This window comes from Euleptes europaea, chromosome 7 (genome assembly GCF_029931775.1).
Source record: "Euleptes europaea isolate rEulEur1 chromosome 7, rEulEur1.hap1, whole genome shotgun sequence".
Lineage (NCBI taxonomy): Eukaryota > Metazoa > Chordata > Lepidosauria > Squamata > Sphaerodactylidae > Euleptes > Euleptes europaea.
Window position 1 is genome coordinate 84383059 of NC_079318.1, and position 17998 is coordinate 84401056.

The 17998-nt window shown below is 47.9% G+C and overlaps 1 protein-coding gene across 1 annotated transcript in view; it reads left to right on the forward strand.

Annotated features, from left to right (window-relative positions):
• The window catches only part of VANGL2 (VANGL planar cell polarity protein 2), a 38839-nt gene extending 23102 nt beyond the window's left edge, over positions 1–15737 (forward strand). Inside the window, exons 2-8 of the mRNA XM_056853213.1 lie at positions 2788–3061; positions 3698–3818; positions 6758–7365; positions 8035–8171; positions 11875–12010; positions 12714–12945; positions 15387–15737. Coding sequence (XP_056709191.1) covers positions 2991–3061; positions 3698–3818; positions 6758–7365; positions 8035–8171; positions 11875–12010; positions 12714–12945; positions 15387–15647 — 1566 coding nt within the window. The 5' untranslated portion in view covers positions 2788–2990 and the 3' untranslated portion in view covers positions 15648–15737. The remainder of the gene's footprint in view (positions 1–2787; positions 3062–3697; positions 3819–6757; positions 7366–8034; positions 8172–11874; positions 12011–12713; positions 12946–15386) is intronic.
• The last annotated feature ends 2261 nt before the right edge of the window (positions 15738–17998 follow it).

Sequence of the window (17998 nt, forward strand, 5' to 3'; positions counted from 1 at the left end):
CTGCCCCCCCCAACCTGGAAAGGCGAGAGAACCGGATCTGGGAGTCTGCTGAAAGGCTCCTTTGCTGGGAAGCGGGAGTGCAGCATTTGTCAGCTTAGATTCCTCTTGGAACCTCTGTGTCAAAACCTGTTCTGACAGAAACCCGAAGCCCCGCAGCGGGCACCGAGCCGGTGTTTTGCCTTGAATAATTCATTGCTGCGCTGGCTTCTACCCCAGGCTTTCTTTGAGGCAATTAATATGTGGAGTGTAACGTTAATGAAAACATAAATCAAGTGAAATGTTTAATTTTGCAGCACTGGATATCACGAAAGAAGGGAGGGGTGGGTGTGAATTCTGGCAGCCCAACCTGGGGGCTGATATTCTGTCGAAATAGCCCCGCAAAGTACTTTCGGTGCTTTGCTTGTCGTTGTGGGGGAAGACAGCCATGTTTACAAAAGATCCTCTTTAGCGCTGGACGGTCAGGATTTAATTTAATTCTTTCAATACCCCTGTTCTCTCCGTCTGTCTGTGCACGTGATCTCAGCCAGGGCTTTGTGCCCGGCATATCCACATCTTGCTAAGCAAGGAAATTTCACTGCTGGAAAAGGGATCTTGTTATGTCAGCTTACATGCGGGGGGGGGAGCTCTCATGTTCACAGAAGAAAATATTAAAAATGTGGGTGCACTCCCCCCCACACTATAAACCTCAATTGAATGTGCATTCTGTTGAGTGGCATCTCTGTATTCTGCATCTAGATTTGCGAGATCACTCTCTTCCCAAGTAAATGTAACTGGTGAGCTGCATTTTTTGGCTTGAGGAAGTGCCTTTGGAAATGGCGTTCTAAACAAAGTGACCCATTGACTTTAGGTCTGCAAATTTTAGGTAATAGATCTATACAAATGGGGAACAAACCCTCAAGAACTTGTGGGGAGGAACTCATTTTCTCTTCCCCTACTGTTTCTTCCTTCCGTGAAACCCCCTATAGCTTCTCCAATATTCCATCTTCCTTCTCTCCTTCCCATCCTCCTTTAAACCCCCAGTGTATTTTTTTTAGAATTCCAGTTTTTCTGCAACTTGATGTTTTTTTTCAGGTTTGCAGAAAGATCTGTCTTACAGTCTCCAAACGCTGGATTTAAGTATCCATAGATGGGGCCATGTTGAAAATTAGGTATATTAGCATCCTATTTCTCTCCTGCCCTCCCTCCAAGAAACAGAGTGTGATGTAACGTGGTTCTCCTCCTCCTCCATTTCCCCCCCCTTACAACAACTCTGCGAGGAAGATTAGACTGAGAGAGAAGAGAATGGCCCTGTTTTTTTATAACTGACTAAAAACACCTCTGATTTATTTGTAAAAAGAAGAAAGAACCTGTAAAACTGGTTGCCCATTTAGTTGTTTTTTTACAAGTACTTGTAAACATTGCAGACCACAAACCTTACCTTAGGAGAATCCTTCCCTCCTGTGCCAAAAAGAGGAGGGGGAATGTTGATGACTCGAACATGCACCATTTAAAAAAAACAAAGTCAGCTTTTTTCATGTGCAATTTTTGTTGCTAATTTAATCTATGACACTCACGGTGAATCAAATAAGATTTCTTTATTTGATGGTCCTGATTGATACCATCCTTGCACTGTGCCATTTCAGAAAGCAGGTGCCTGTGTCTGTATTCACGTGAATGAATATTCCCTCCCTCTCCCCAAAAAAACCTCACCTCCCTGTATGTGGAATGCCAAGGAGAGGGCTCCTAACTTAGCCCTCGTCTTGCTATGCTTAGTTTGGATTCTTGGGAAGCTGGGGCAGGAGTTGCTAAAATGTCTGGTTTGCGTTTACAGGATCCCGTATTCAATCCTTGTCATCTACGGTCAAAGTATCCCTGGTAACAGATGTTGGGAAAGGTCATTGTCTGCCTGAGACCCTTGGAAAACTGTTGCTGCCGCTATTCAGAGGAGACAGAACCAAACTAGACGTACTGATGGTCTGACTCAGTATAATATAGAGAAAGAAACACCTCTGTACCAAAAAATACAACAAAATCAGTATAGGCTAACACACTGTTGAATCACATAACAATAAACCTTACTGTTCACAATAATGTAGTACAACACAAGAACAGCCACGTATCGCACTTACTATAATTTACTACAACATTGACAATGTGTCCCTAAATTGTACAATTTTTCAACACAATGAAAAAATAGTTCACTCATGCTATGTGCATGTAAATTTCACAGCCAAAAGCGCATAGTCCGTCAATAAACTTTGTAGTTGAAGCTGATTCGAACCTCTTTCTATCAGTCCAGATAAGCTCATAGAAATCCGTTTCGTACACGCACAGACGGTTCTTCTAGATAGGTCACCGTTTCGTAGATAGACTTCTGCAGTGTGCTAGTTCCATGCTTTTCTTGGAGAATGCCCTCCTAACCAGTTCCTTCAGGTAGGTGAGACCTACTTAGACTACGAAGTTTATTGTCAATGTTGTAGTAAATTATAGAAGTGCGATACGTGGCTGTACTTGTGTTGTACTACATTATTGTGAACTGTAAGGTTAATGACTATAAATAACATTGTTAATGTAATTCGATAGTGTGTTAGCCTGTGCTGATTTTGTTGTTACTCGGTATAAGGCAGTTTCATGTGTTGTTTTGTGCATAGGATAATTTTTTTAATGTGATAGATCTTTCAAACATGACATCTCCTCTTTCCCTGTTGCATTTTCGTAATAGGATGGTCCCAGTTTCAGCGGGTGGGAGCTTGCTTCATTTGCTGCGTATAGTTAGTTTAATGCAATGTTTCCCATCCCCGCCTGTAGGTACCCCCTTTTTCTTCTGAGACGAGCCCAGCCAGCCAATCAAAATAGAGTCCCTCAAGGTGAAAGTTGACTTCCTGAAGGTGCCCCTTGGCCTGAAGAAGCCCACTCTGAAGGAGGCAGCGGCTGCCTTGGCAGCCGTCCCGGGGCCTGGGAGACCCAAGTCCGTCAACGTGGACCGCTACAAGGCTCGGCGTTCTGACAACATGGACAACGAGTCGCAATATTCGGGGTACTCCTACAAGTCAGGTCACTCGCGCAGCTCCCGGAAGCACAGGTGAGCATGAGGTCAGGGTGGATGTGCAGAGCTTTCTCTTTGAGTAGGGGACCCTTCACCTTCCTGCTTTGAAATTCGACTTCCCGTTTTTCGTTGCCTTCACTCTTGCTTTTGTTGACGTTTCCTAATCACCATCTTTGAAAGTCCAATATAAATAATGTTGTGCTCAAGACCTCTGGTCAGATGAGCCTGAAATAAAAGGAAAGGAATATAAATAATATTTTAATCTTACCTTCCCCAGGCAGCTGAAGGCGTCTTATAAACAGTATACCTGCATGTTGTCACAAAATTTACAACGGCGAAAGCGAAAAACCAGCTTTTGGTATTTTCAGAATGTTTCAAAATTTATTTACTGGTTGGTTTAGACTTATCTATTACTGCCAGAGGCTTCGCTGTCTTTTGCTTCAAAATTGAGAGGGGATGGGGGAGGGGAGACAGGTTTTCCCCCCTACAAGCTGTGGAAAAACAGCAGAAAGGGGCAGGGCTCTGACAGTGGGATGGAGGCAAGATGGCGCCTAAGTGGCCTGATCAGGATCCTCCTTGACTTGAAGTGATCCGCTGAGCGCAGAATCGGGAGCTATCAAAGTCCACGACTTCCAGCGTGGACTTCTTTTTTTCTCTGTTTCCCCAATGCAGAGATCGGCGGGAGCGGCACCGCTCCAAAAGCCGAGACGGGAGCCGAGGGGACAAGTCGGTGACGATCCAGGCCCCCGGGGAGCCTCTGCTGGACAACGAGTCGACCCGAGGAGACGAAAGGGTGAGTGGCCAGAGCAGAGGCTTTGCTGAAGATCTGTGAGGGTTTACGACATCTGTGGTAACTCCCTTTCCTTTTCTTGACCGGCCTTCTGGAGCACGACTCCCAAAATGTTAGTGGTATTTCTGGGGTTGTGGTAATTCCACTGTATTATATGGGTGAAGTAGTAGAAAAGAGCAAGAGTCCAGTAGCACCTTAAAGACTAACAAAAATATTTTCTGGTAGGGTATGAGCTTTCGTGAGCTTTCTGAAGAAGTGAGCTGTGGCTCACGAAAGCTCATACCCTACCAGAAAATATTTTTGTTAGTCTTTAAGGTGCTACTGGCCTCTTGCCCTTTTCTACTACTGCAGACAGACTAACACGGCTACCCACTGTGAATTATCTATATGGGCGAAGGGAAGTTATATTACAGTGAAGAAAACCAGGAGGTGTCGTGAGCCCCCCGGCACACACATGCCGAACAGTTTCAAACCTCACAGGGGCAAGTCCAAGGGTACTCCAAAAGCCAAGTCCGAGGGTTCAAGCCAGGGTCCAGACAGAGCAAACAGTTCACAGCAAGGTCAGGAGTAGATAGACAAGTTGCTTCCACACAGCTACACCCTTTCCAGCTGTTTATAAACAGCACAGCATGAGGCAACCTGTAACGCCAATCACCTGCCAGCCACCTCAGACCTGCTTCTGCAAACACTCATCCCCGCTGTCAGCGCTGGGTCGGTACTGAGCTCCCAGTCTAGCACTTCGCCTTGGGTCCTGTAAGGTCCTCCATGTTTGCCTCCTGCGCTGTTCCTGAGGCTCTGGTGATGAAGTCGGTGAGCAGACAGGCAGCTGGCTTTCTGCAGCCGGCTCAGAGCTGGGGGGGCTGATGGGTTGCTGCGCTGGTTCCTGGCTGCGGGTTTGGGTCTGGCCTTGCAGCGGCGGCTTCTTCCTGCCCCACCTCAGCTGCTGGCTGTGTATAAAAGCCAGGGCTGCTGGCTGACTCTTCATCAGGAGTCATCAGCGTGGTGTAGTGGTTTGGAGCGGTGGAGTCTGATCTGGAGAACCAGATTTGATTCCCCACTCTTCCACATGAGCGGTGGAGGCTAATCTGGTGGACTGGATTTGCTTCCGCACTCCTACACACGAAGCCAGCTGGGTGACCTTGGGCAAGTTACAGCTCTGTTAGAGCTCTCTCTGCCCCATGTACCTCACAGGGTGTCTGTTGTGGGAAGGGAAGGTGATTGTAAGCTGGCTTGAGTCTCTCTTGAGTGGTAGAGAAAGTCGGGATATAAAAACCAACTCCTTCTTCCTCCTCCTCCTCCTACCACGCCCCCCCCCGGACCCAGCTGGGCCATGAAAGGAGGATATATTCTGCTTGTGATCATTTTGAAAGCACAGCAGCTTTGAGTAAGGCCTGGTCTTTGTTAGTAGAGCTTGACTCTGTTGTGGTTCTGTACTGGGTTGGCGAATGAAGGGTGACACGGGGCCATCCCTGGTTCGAGCCTTGCTGCAGCCATGAATTTCTTGGGTCGCCTTAGTTACCCCCCTTACACACACACACACACACACACACTCATTCTTTCTCAGCTTTAGAATCTCCTCCCCACCTCCAATCTGCAGCATGGGGATAATACTAGCCTACCTTACATGTGGTAGCGTTTTAGACACTCGAAACGTAGTATGTATGTAGAGTGCCATCAAGTCGCAGCTGACTCATGGCGACCCCAGCAAGGAGCTGTCAAGGCAAGTGAGAAGAAGAGATGGTTTGCCATTGCCTTCCTCTGCAGAATCTTCCTTGGAGGTCTCCCTTCCAAGTACCCACCCTGCTTAGTTTCCGAGATCGGACAAGATTGGGCTATACCATGCCACCTTCCCGAAACGTGGTATAGAAATGTTAAATATGACTGTGTTCTTAAAATGTTGTTAGCAGGAGGGTGTAAATGGCATGCATTTACTTGTTATGGTCATGCTCATAGTTAGCCAGAAACTAGGAGGGGGGGCCATGTGGTAGAGTCTTCCATGCTGACGGTCTCACATCCCATCTAGTCTCTAGTTTTAAATTATCTCAGGGCCAAACTTGCTGAGATGGCATGTCTGAATTCACTCTTGGGATGCACCTCCATTATGAATTCCCACCAGGAAACTCCAGTGTGGTGTAGTGGTTAGGAGCCGTGGACTCTAATCTGGAGAACCAGGTTTGATTCCCTACTACTCCACACGAGTGGCGGACTCTAGTCTGGTGAACCGGGTTAGTTTCCCCACTCCAACACATTAAGCCTGCTGGGTGATCTTGGGCTAGTCACAGTTCTCTTCGAACTCTCTCAGTCTCACCTACCTCACAAGGTGCCTGTTGTGGGGAGAGAAAGGGAAGGAGATTGTAAGCCAGTTTGATTCTTCTTCAAAGGTAGAGAAAATCAGCTTATATAAACCAACTCTTCTTCAACAGTGGGGCCCAATTCTGTTCAGGACTATCATGCTGTGTGGGGAGGAGGGTGTCCTGAGTCCTCCCCTGCCCCTTTTTTCCAACTGTACGAAGGAAAGTTTTGAATAGAAGAGAAGGGTTCTAGCCTAGCCATTTCCCTGATGCTCTAGTTTTCTACGTATGTGTGGGATTTTTCTCCTCATAGAGGAGCAACCAGTCACGTAATACCTCAGCCTCAGTCTGAAGTGCTACAGTCCAGAAACTGATTTACTAGCTTAGCAAGATAACCATAGGTCTAGTATTAAGCCTAGTCCTGTATCAATAGTGAATTGTCAACGTGAGCTTCACACTGTTGTGGTGAGAGAGCGTTGCATGGAAGCATATACCTTTGTCAGAGTCTCGCCCCTTTGTTAAAAAACAGCACATCGGAAGCCCTTACAAAGGAAAATGGCATTGGACTGGTAAGGAATTCTGGGAAAGGGGCATGGCTGAGGGGACGCCCACCTGGATAACCCTCCTGTTTGGTTCTTCCTTTCCCGGCAGGATGACAATTGGGGGGAGACCACGACAGTGGTGACGGGCACGTCGGAACACAGCATCTCCCACGATGACATCACGCGTATCACGAAGGACATGGAGGACAGCGCCCACTTGGACTGCTCGCGCCACCTGGGCGTCTCGCTGGGCGGGGCCTTGGCCCTCCTCTCCTTCCTCACCCCTTTGGCCTTCATGCTCCTGCCCCAGCTGCTCTGGGGAGAGAAACTGGAGCCCTGCGGGACGCCTTGCGAGGGGCTCTTCATCTCGGTGGCCTTCAAGCTCCTCATCCTGCTCTTAGGCAGCTGGGCCCTCTTCTTCCGCCGCCCCAAAGCCTTCTTCCCGCGCATCTTTGTCTTCCGGGCCTTGCTCATGGTGCTGGTTTTCCTCCTGGTGGTCTCGTACTGGCTCTTCTACGGTGTCCGCATCCTGGACTCGCGCGACACCAACTACCAGGGCATCGTGCAGTACGCCGTCTCCCTCGTGGACGCCCTCCTCTTCGTCCACTACCTGGCCGTGGTTCTTCTCGAGCTGCGGCAGCTCCAGCCCCACTTCACCCTCAAGGTGGTGCGCTCTACCGATGGGGCCAGCCGGTTTTATAACGTTGGCCATCTCAGGTGAGGAATGGTATGGCTAGAGGCAGGTCTGTTTGGGTACGTGTTTTTGTCGCGGGACTGGAGGAGTGGCATAGAAAGGTTCTGAATAATGAATGAAACGTGTGTGTAACTAAGAGAGAAAGTGGCAGCATGTACCCTACCACACACAATGCCTCACTTTCCCATGTCCCCCTGCTTTATCGTCCTCTTATGACCCCCCAGAAGGAAAATTTCCAGGATTGCAGAACTCACATGGAGGAATAACTGCACATGTTGAGGGACTGCAGTATGGGGGTAAAATTGCTCTTCCTTCCTCTTCTGCAAGCACAGCTCTGCTGAGGAAAAGAGCCAGTTTCATCCCCTAGTTCCTCCTCACTACAGCTCACCCACCAACACAGCTGTCCCTCCATACAGATTATGTGACCCCCTCCCTTCAGAAATGATCCTTCTGAGGGTCAGAAGGGGCTTCGGGAACAGAAGGAATGTGGGAGAACTCCGTGGCTTCCGCACGGGTAATACCAATAAATCTCTGTGCTTCCCTCTGCTGGCCAACTTTAGGGACGTTTTCTGTGCGTCTTGGCGTTCCTTGCAGAGTTGGAAACGTTTGATGAGACATCTTCTTCCCACTCAAATGGACCCAAAGATCTCGCACACCCCGTGCCTCACGTCTTCCCTTGTCTCTCCTTGCAGCATCCAGCGAGTTGCGGTGTGGATCCTTGAAAATTACTACCACGACTTTCCGGTTTACAACCCTGCCCTCCTTAACCTGCCAAAGTCAGTTCTGTCCAAGAAAATGTCTGGGTTCAAGGTGTACTCGCTTGGAGAAGGTAAGCTTGTCTTGAGTCTCCTGAACACATGAAACTAAGGCAGTTTCATGTGTTCAGGAGTACATATTTGTGGAGACAAGCCGTTTGTTTTTTGAGCCCAGTACTCTGGGAGCAGAGTCTCTCTCTCGCTGTCTCTTTAAAATGTCAAACATGAAGAGATCTTACCCTTTCTTCTGAGATCCTTTTAACTGGACATACTGGGGATTGAACCTGGGACCTTGTGCGTGAAAACCAGGCGCTCTACCTCTGAGCCATGGCCTAAGGGTCTGCCTGATACCATTGGTGTACAAGAGTCAATTATGATTCCCAAAAGCCCCTTAAGGTCTTTTTCCCTTCAGCTGCTTGAAATCCTTTAAACTGGCAATGCCAAGGATTGAACCTGAGGCCTTCTGCATACAAAGTAGGTGCTCTGTCTTTAAGCTGCAGTGCCTGTTGAGCATATGAAGCCGCCCTTCCTGGTGGTGGGAGAGGAGACTGTGGCTCAGTGGAAGAGCCTCTTCTTGGCACGCAGAAGGTCCCAGGATCAGTCCCCGGCATCTGCAGTTAAAGGGATCAAGAAGGAAGTGATGTGAAAGACCTCTACCTGAGACCCTGGAGAACTCTTGCCTGTCTGAGTAGAAGAAGTGAGCTGTGGTATCTGAAAAAGTGAGCTGTGGCTCACGAAAGCTCACACCCTACCAGAAAATATTTTTGTTAGTCTTTAAGGTGCCACTGGACTCTTGCCCTTTTCTACTACTGCAGACAGACTAACACGGCTACCCACTGTGAGTAGACTAAGACTGACCATGATGGACCAAGGGCCTGATTCAGTATAAGGCAGCTTCATTGGAAAGTCTGAGACAAACCATCGACCCATCAGTGGTTTATTCTGATTGGCGTTCACCCTCCGAGGTCTCAGGGGCCAGTTGCCTGAAACTGGGAAGCAAAAGGATTTCTCAGCCTCCGCTGCCTGAGATCTTTCTAATTGGAGGTGGCCACGGTTGAACGGAGGACCTTTGGGAGACAAAGCCTGCACTCTTACCTCTGAGCCGCATCCCCTCCCAGGGCTCAGGCGTTCCTGTGGAACTATTTTCAGATCCTTCTGCTTTTACTGTCTCCTGCTGCCGGTGTCTGTTATTTGAACCCACGTCTTTTTGTATGCAAAGCACGTGCTCTGCCTCTGAGCTGCCCGCCCCTCCCTGGGACTTCCTCTCTGTGTCTGTTTTCCCTGCTCTCTTTGACAGTCTGTCTTCGCCCTTATTTTCTGCTGTCTTCTCTGGCCCGCCCTCCCTCCCACGCTGATTGTGCGTGATTACAATAATTGCACGAATTAGCAATTATAAGCAAGCCTGTGTGTACTCGGTGCTAAAAACAAACTGACCTACCCGGATTCAGAGCCAAGAGGAGCCGTGAGTTAATTTTTTTTGCCAGGAATTACCCACATGTTTTCAGACTCAGCCTGGAACTATACGATCTGGGAAACTGGGATTTTCCAGTTGTTTTGGAAGCGGAATTTGGACTCTGCCGTGTCTCTGTGCTGCTCTTAACTAGTTCTTATCCTCTCTTCATCTCTGAGGAGAGTGTTCACTTATTTATTTAGATATTTATACCCTGCTTTTCCCCCCCAGCGGGGACCTAAGCAGCTTACACCATCATTCTCCTCTCCCTTTGATACCTCACAACAACAACCCTGTGAGGCCGAGAGAAGAAATTAAATCAAAACAGTTTCCGTCTAGACATTAGGAAGTATTTCCTAACAGTTAGAGCGGTTCCTCAGTGGAACAGACTTCCTCGGGAGGTGGTGAGCTCTCCTTCCCTGGAGAATTTTAAGCTGAGGCTAGATGGCCATCTGTCAGCAATGCTGATTCGATAAATTTAGGCATTTCATGAGAGGGAGGCATGGAGCATGGAGTAGGGGTCACTGGGGGTGTGGGGGGAGGTAGTTGTGAATTTCCTGCATTGTGCAGAGGGTTGGACTAGATGACCCTGGTGGTGCCTTCCAACTTTATGATTCTATGAAGGTGACTGTTTCAAGGTTGATAAAGATAAGGCTGAGGCCAATGGTGCAAAATAGGTTTAAAAAACTGTTATTACTCAGAATAGAATTTCCCTACGTATTTCGCCCAAGAGGCTTCTACAGGGAATCTAACTGCCAGAGTTTATATTCATCTTCCCCTGAAGAAGCCCCTTGGGAGAAACTCATAGGGACATTTCTATTCTGAGTAATAAATTTTTTAAAACCTATTTTGCACCATTGGCCTCGGCCTTATTTTTATCTCCTGTTACTCGGTGCAGCCCTTTTATTTCTTTTTGACTGTTTCAAGGTTCCTATCGAACTTCCCTGGCAGAATCGGGCTTCAAACCTGGGTCTCCCAGATCCTAGTCCAACACTCTTAACTACCACACCACACTGGCTGCCGTGAGGGGAGGGGCTGTGGCTCAGTGGTAGAGACTCTGCTTTGCATGCAAAAGGTCCCAGGTTCCATCCCCAGTATCTCCAGTTGAAGGGACCAGGCAAGTAGGTGATGGGAAAGACCTCCGCCTGAGACCTTGGAGAGCCGCTGCCAGTCTGAGTAGACAATACTGACTTTGATGGACCCAGGGTCTGATTCAGTATAAGGCAGCTTCATGTGTTCACGTGATGCACACACTTTTGAGTGTATGCTTCTCTCAGTTGTACTGTATAGCTTTCAGTGGCGAAACTTTGGGCATTATCAGGCAGAGCGAAACACTTTTTAAAGTTCATTTTCAATGCAGGAGATTTCAGAGGGTAATATGTTAAATGGCCAAAGAGGGCGTGGGGCCAGAACACTGCCTGGCGGATTCCCCACAGGCTTTTGGCAATGGGGTTGGAATATTCATGTATCATTGAAAGCTCAAGGACCTGTGGGTCAGCCTCTCCCTAATTATACTGTAGGGGTAGGGCTGCCAGGTGCCCGCTGAGGGAGGGGAAACTCCTGCCTCCCACCCTCTATTGCCCACCCTCGTTCTGGTGGGCAGAGGGAGGAAAATGGCAAGGGGAATATTGGCACTGATGTTTTGACGTGGTGAAGACCCGGAAGTAAAGTCCCCCCTGCCCGTGACACTCCAGGAAGTGCCTTTAGCTTGGAGAAAAGCACTCCCAGGGCAGGGTGGTGGTGCTGGTGGTTGGTTGTAGATTTTTAGGGTCGCAGAGGTGGGGCAGTTGAACTGTCCCTGTGCTCGCTGATTACCATATTTTTCTGTGTATAAGACGCCCCCACGAATAAGATGTCTCCGATTTTTTTGTACCCAAAATTAAGAAATCAGCTGGCTCTCCAGGCCTGACAGGCGGGGAAGAGAGCGGGGACCTGAAGGCCAGCCGCTGGCCAGCCAGGGCAGCCGGGCTCTTCCCCGCCCGCTCTCTTCCCCGCCCGTCAGCTGACAGGCGGGGCCAGCGATGACGGTGCATTCCATGTATAAGACGACCCCCAATTTTTTACTAAACTTTTAAAGAAAAAAACATTGTCTTATACACGGAAAAATATGGTACCACTCGCAGCCTGCACCCCATAACTCACCTTATGCATGATCGTTCAGTTTGGGTCTGCCTCCATTGTCGAAGTTTCAGCCAAAATCATACAAGGGTTTAGATGAAGGATCTGGCTCGGCATGTTGCTTTGTGTGGCTCGGGCTGGCTCAGGGACAGGAATCTCAGGAGATGATCAGAAAAGATGATCCCACGCCCCTTTCTCCCTTCCTCCAGAAAACACAACCAACAACTCAACGAGCCAATCGCGGGCCGTCATTGCCGCAGCCGCCCGGAGGCGGGACAACAGCCACAATGAGTATTACTATGAGGAAGCGGAGCACGAGCGCCGGGTGCGGAAACGACGCGCCAGGTACAGCTGTGGAGAGTGGCAGGTGGGAAGGGGGCCTCTGCCGTCTCGCAGCAGGGAAGAAGCGGAGCTTGGCTTGGTCCCTGTCCTCTCTGTTGTCTGCCCGCGATGTTGAAATTTAAATGGCAAGCTCTGTGGGAGCAGGGACCTGCTTGCATCACTCTAAAATAATGTAAATAATAATAAACGTGCACAGTTATGTTCTTCAATGGCCCTTAAAAATAATAGCCTAATTCAAAAGTTTCATTAAGAAAAGGGGGAGGTTTAACCTCACTCTCTTATCATTTTTTTAATAGTTAGGCTTGTATCCACGAGAAAGAGAAGCATACCAGATGTCTCCTCTTTTTCCTTGAGCCTCCTCCTTCCTACTGTTCCCTTTACATTACTGTTTTTCCTCCAGTCGATATGCCTGCTAAGTGTAATCCAGCCATATAAAGCTTCTCTGGTCCCTAGGGTTTTAATCCCACCCCAAATTCCCTCATAGAAGTTGGACTGCAAAATTCTGACAGTTTTCCCCCCATTGAGCGGATTGAATGATTGTGAACATTCTGTGCCAGCACACCAGCTTAAGCTCATTGGTGCACAATATAGATTCTCCAGCTTCCTTTTTCTCTTGTTTCTTTGCCTCATCTTGCTGGGTGGGGGGAGCAGAGGTATGATTTACGGCTTAATGTGATTTACGGGACCTTTTTTCTTGTCTCGACAGGCTAGTGGTGGCTGTAGAAGAGGCCTTCACGCACATCAAACGGCTCCAGGAGGAGGATCAGAAAAACCCGCGGGAGATCATGGACCCGCGAGAGGCAGCTCAGGCCATCTTTGCCTCCATGGCTCGGGCCATGCAGAAATACTTGCGGACCACCAAGCAGCAGCCCTACCACACGATGGAGAGCATCCTGCAGCACTTGGAGTTCTGCATCACCCATGACATGACGCCCAAGGTAAGGGGTCCCCTAGTGTTAGCCATAGAATCATATAGTTGGAAGGGGCCATACAGACCATCTAGTCCAACACCCTGCTCAATGCAGGATCAGCCTAGAGCAGTGGTTCCCAAACATTTCGAGCCACTGCCTCCTTGGTTCCACAAACTCAACCCCAGCACCCCCTACCCTATCCAACAACACAATTGAACCCCCCCCCCTAGCGCCCCCTGTTGCCCCCTTGTCTCTTAGTGCCCCCCAGGTAATCCCCCCCCAGGGGGTGGTACTGCCCACTTTGGGAACCACTGGTCTAGAGCATCCCTGACAAGTGTTTGTCCAGCCTGTGCTTAAAGACTGCCAATGAGGGGGAGCTCACCACCTCCCTAGGTAGCTGATTTCACTCTGAACAACTCTTGCTGTAAAAAATTTTCCCCTAATATCCAGCCGGTACCTTTCCACCTGTAATTTAAACTCATTATTGTTGAGTCCTGTCCTCTGTTGCCAACAGGAACAGCTCCCTGCCCTCCTCTAAGTCACAGCCCTTCATATACGTATCTAAGTGGGCTTCTTGTCAGGTGTCTCCTGTTCATCGCATTGAAATCCTCCACAGACGATTGGGGCTCCGGACGTCATGCTTACCGTGGTGTCACTGATGGAGATCTCGGCTACCGGGCAAATTAGTTTGAGATCAAATGGTCCTTAAGATGCCCTGGTGTGGGGCTTTTACAGGCCGTCAGTTTTAGGACTGTAAGAAGAGGGGAGGGGAAAACTATCGGTTAAATAACATGTAATATTAACAAGAAGATACATAGTTCTACCCCCTTATAAAATTCAAGTTACAGTCATTTGTTGACATAATATATTTGATCGTTAACTTTCATAACGTTTATAAGATTTTATTATTGTTTTTTTGTTTTTAATATATTCATAGAAGGATTGTCATTTGTCTTTATTTGATCTTTGAGTATCTGCGTGTAATATTTCTGTTAGATGTGCCATTGTTATGAATTCATACGCTTTGTCAATCCAAATTTTGATTTTTGGTATTTTATCTGATTTACACAGTGATGGTAACACTATTCTTGCCGCTGTGATTAGGTATTTTAATATGATCTGTTGGTCTTTACTGCATTCATCTGGTATTTTACTCAGGAGGAATAATTTAGGATCATATGTGATAGGTTGACCAATTATAATTTCTATGTTCTTATGAATTTTCTTCCAAAATTTCTGGACTGATGTACATGCCCTGAAACATATTGATAGCCAGCAAAGTCCTTTATTATTGGGAAAATACGTTCCCCGTTGCTAACATTTGTTAGCTTTTGGACTGTCGCATTCTAGACTAGCTGCAGTTTCTGAACAGTCTTCAACAGGAGCCCTGTGTAAAGCACATGACAGCAGTCAAGCACAAACTCTGTTGCTGTCGTGGGCTGCAGGATTCCCTTTGGTCACAGACAGAAGGGGCAACATTTTTCTCTTTGGACTGGCTTTTGATGTCTGGATTTAAATCTTCTTTGAGATGGAAGAGCTTGAGGAGACAACATCCATCACTCCCTGGGATTTGGAAGAGGCTAGCTAGTTTGTTGAATGACCCTTCCTGCTCTAGGAGCTTACACTCAGAGCAGATTTTCATACTTCTGTGTGTTTTTGTATTTTTAAAAAAATATCTGTGGTGACCTTGTGGTATAGTGGTTGCAACGTTGCTGTAGAGTCTGAGAGAACTGGGTTGAAATCCACCCTCTACCACAACCTTGTTGGGTGACATTTTGCCAGTCCTCTCTTAGGCTAAGCTACCTCACAGGGTTGCTGCGAGGATAAAATGGGAGAGGGGGCTACCATGTACATTGTACTGAGTTTCTTGGAAGACAGGTGGGATAAAATATTGTCCTACCTGGATGAAGGCACACCAAGTCCATCGTCTCTTTCCATCTTCACTTTTCCAAAATGATCAAGGAGCTTGAGCAACTGCCGTATGAGGAGCGGTTGAAATGCTTAGGGCTGTTCTTAGAAAGAAGGCAATTAAGGGGAGATATGATAGAGGTCTATAAAAATTATGCATGGTATGGAGAGAGTGGACAGGGAGAAGCTTTTCTCCCTCTCTCATAACACTAGAATGCGGGGTCATCTGCTGAAGCTGGAGGGTGAGAGATTCAAAACAGATCAAAGGAAGTATTGTCGAACTCCCTGCCCCAGGATGTGGTGATGGCTGTCAACTTGGAAGGCTTTAAGAGGGGAGTGGACATGTTCATTGAGGAGAGGGCTATTCATGGCTACTAGTAAAAATGGATACTTGTGTGTAATATTAGGTGCTGTGAGATACAGGCAGGATGCTGCTGCAGTTGTCTTGTTTGTGGGCTTCCTAGAGGCACCTGGTTGGCCACTGTGTGAACAGACTGCTGGACTTGATGGGCCTCGGTCTGATCCAGCATGGCTTTTCTTATGTTCTTACGTTCTTGCAGGCATTCCTTGAACGTTACCTGAGTGCCGGGCCTACCATCCAGTACCACAAAGATCGCTGGCTCGCGAAGCAGTGGACTCTGGTCAGTGAGGAGCCAGTGACCAACGGCCTGAAGGACGGGGTGGTCTTCGTCCTCAAGCGCCACGACTTCAGCCTGGTGGTGAGCACCAAAAAGATCCCCTTCTTCAAACTTTCAGAGGAGTTTGTGGACCCCAAATCGCACAAGTTTGTGATGCGGCTTCAGTCAGAGACCTCGGTGTGAACTGAAACTGGGGCGAGGGGCTTGAAGGCCTGAGCATGACCTTCTGTGACAGGGGAGCAGCCCGGTGCACAACAATATCTTCGTCCTTTGCTGTCGCTGGGATTTGGAAGAGGCCATCCAGTCGGTTGAAAGCCTTCCTGGTTTAGGCATTTACATCTACTACATCTCTGCATCTTCTGATGCCGACATCAGCCACTCAGTTTCTTCTCTCTCCAGATTTTCCCTCCACAAGTTCTTCACAGACGCCGATTGAGGGGAGGAGTCAGGAGACGGAGGGTGACCTCTTTCCGCCCCTCCCCATTTCCATTCTCTCTAATCCCAGTTGTGCTCGTAGCAAACCCCAAAAGGTGCACAGATGCGAAGGATGGCATAATTTCTCCCCTCTCCTCCCCCAAAAGACGAAACTGAAAGTGCGGTGCCAAATTTTAAGGGCTAATTCCGTTCACTGTCTTCACCAGCATCTCCAAACGCAATTGGGTCTGAGGAACTTTCTTGAATGTGTTTTTTTTTTTTTTTAAAGTAAAAAAACAGCAACCAACTAACCTCACAGCTCTGGCCTTTGAAACATCACCCAATTCTGTTGCTGGTATCTCTCAGTCTCCGAGCTGTGTCTTGACTCGCACAAGGGCTTGGCGGAACATCCTGGAGGAAAGGACCTCCTAAGCCAGGCGGCCACGGCTGCTATTTTTCATCTTCGGTCCCCCATGGAGGTGTGTGGAGGATGATGATCCCGGCTGGCCCTTCTTGGTGTTTTGCAATTCCGGTACAGAAACATCCTGTTGCATTTTCTTGTGCTGGTTTTTTTTTAATCAGCTCGACCTTTTTGAAAACAAAATAAAAGACACGTTGGGGTTTTTTTTGGTAATGTTTAAAATGGTGAGGTGTTTTTGTTTTTCTAAAAAAAATGATGCTGATCTCTGTACTTTTTAAAGAAATCCTGTGTGTTGTAAATAATTGACTTCCGTTAGGATCGCCCGAATCATAGTTGCGCGCACCTCTCCTTGATTTCCCTGTGGTTGGTGCCTCATTCAGTCAGAGGCTGTTGTGTGTCGGAAGACCCTTGGTGTGAGAGGGGGGTATAGTATCACAGCCTTCCTTGATAGTTCTAGTCCAAAATCGAATCGATATTCCACTCCTTTAACTTTCAGTGCAATAGAGGATTGGCCTTTTGGCCATGGATTGGGGCCCAGGGAGGCCCGGACCCCACCTGATGTGTCCCAACCCCCTGCCGCTCTTGCTCCCGTTTGGAAGGACCTGCTGCTAGTGCGCATGCGCAGAGAGTGCGCCTCTCTTTGCACGTACACTGAGAGGGGCGACAGAATGGCACAGTGCAGTAGAATGGAGGTTTCCTCTTCGGTCCGTGCCTATAGCTGAATCATGGCTGCTGTCAATTTTCTAACTGGAAGCTCAGACAGCCTAGCCGTTTCCTTTCTCTATAGTCTGAATTGAGGCACTGCTGTTTCGAAGCAGGATCCATGGGACACCCCCTACACATACGCTTTTGAAATTATTGGCGCACAAATGCTCTTGAGCAGTTCCTTTTCCTTTCAACAAGGCCTGTACAGGAGAAACGTCCCTTTGGATTGTATCCTTGGCTATTGGAAACCCCTAGCAACAGCCATGAATTGAGTGGTTCTGGGGCTTCCTCCTTGTTCATCTTGGCTTTGTAGCCCTAGTATCTCACCACTTTCAGGTATCATGTTCTCTTATACCAGCCACGTTGGAGCAGAAATTTGTCCAATCTAAGAGCTGGCAAATTATGACTTCATCTCTCAAAAAGGCAGCTGGGCTCACCCTGTCTCTTCTGTGTACGTTACATATGTTGACTACTCTGTACCTGGATGAGATCTTGGGTTAGTGAGGACTTCTAGAATGACCTAGTTGAACTCCTTCTGTTGGGTGAAGCTGAAGTCCTATCCTTGAGCCAGAAAAGCCCCCAACCAAGTTTCCAGAGGCCTACGGGCTGGCAATTACCTACCTTGGCCTTCTATACTCCATCCAGTCTGAGCTACAGATCTCAACAAATCCCATCAATTTCTCATTTGAGAAGTCTAGGATGCTTATTGGCTGCCACCAGTAAGTCTAAGATGCTTATTGGCTGCCATTGTTGATGAGTAATGATGACATCACAACATCTGTAAATGTTTTGTCACGTCACATTCATTTCCTGAATGTGGATTGTTTTTATTCACTTATTTTTCTCGAAGGAATCCTTTTTTGTTACATATACCTCAGGATTTTTTCTTCTTCTTCTGAAGGGTCTCTTTGTGTGTCTGCTGCCGTTCCAATTTATCTAATTTTGTACAACAAAGTTTTTAAGTAAAGTAGGGCAGAGTTAGGGTCGCTTTGAA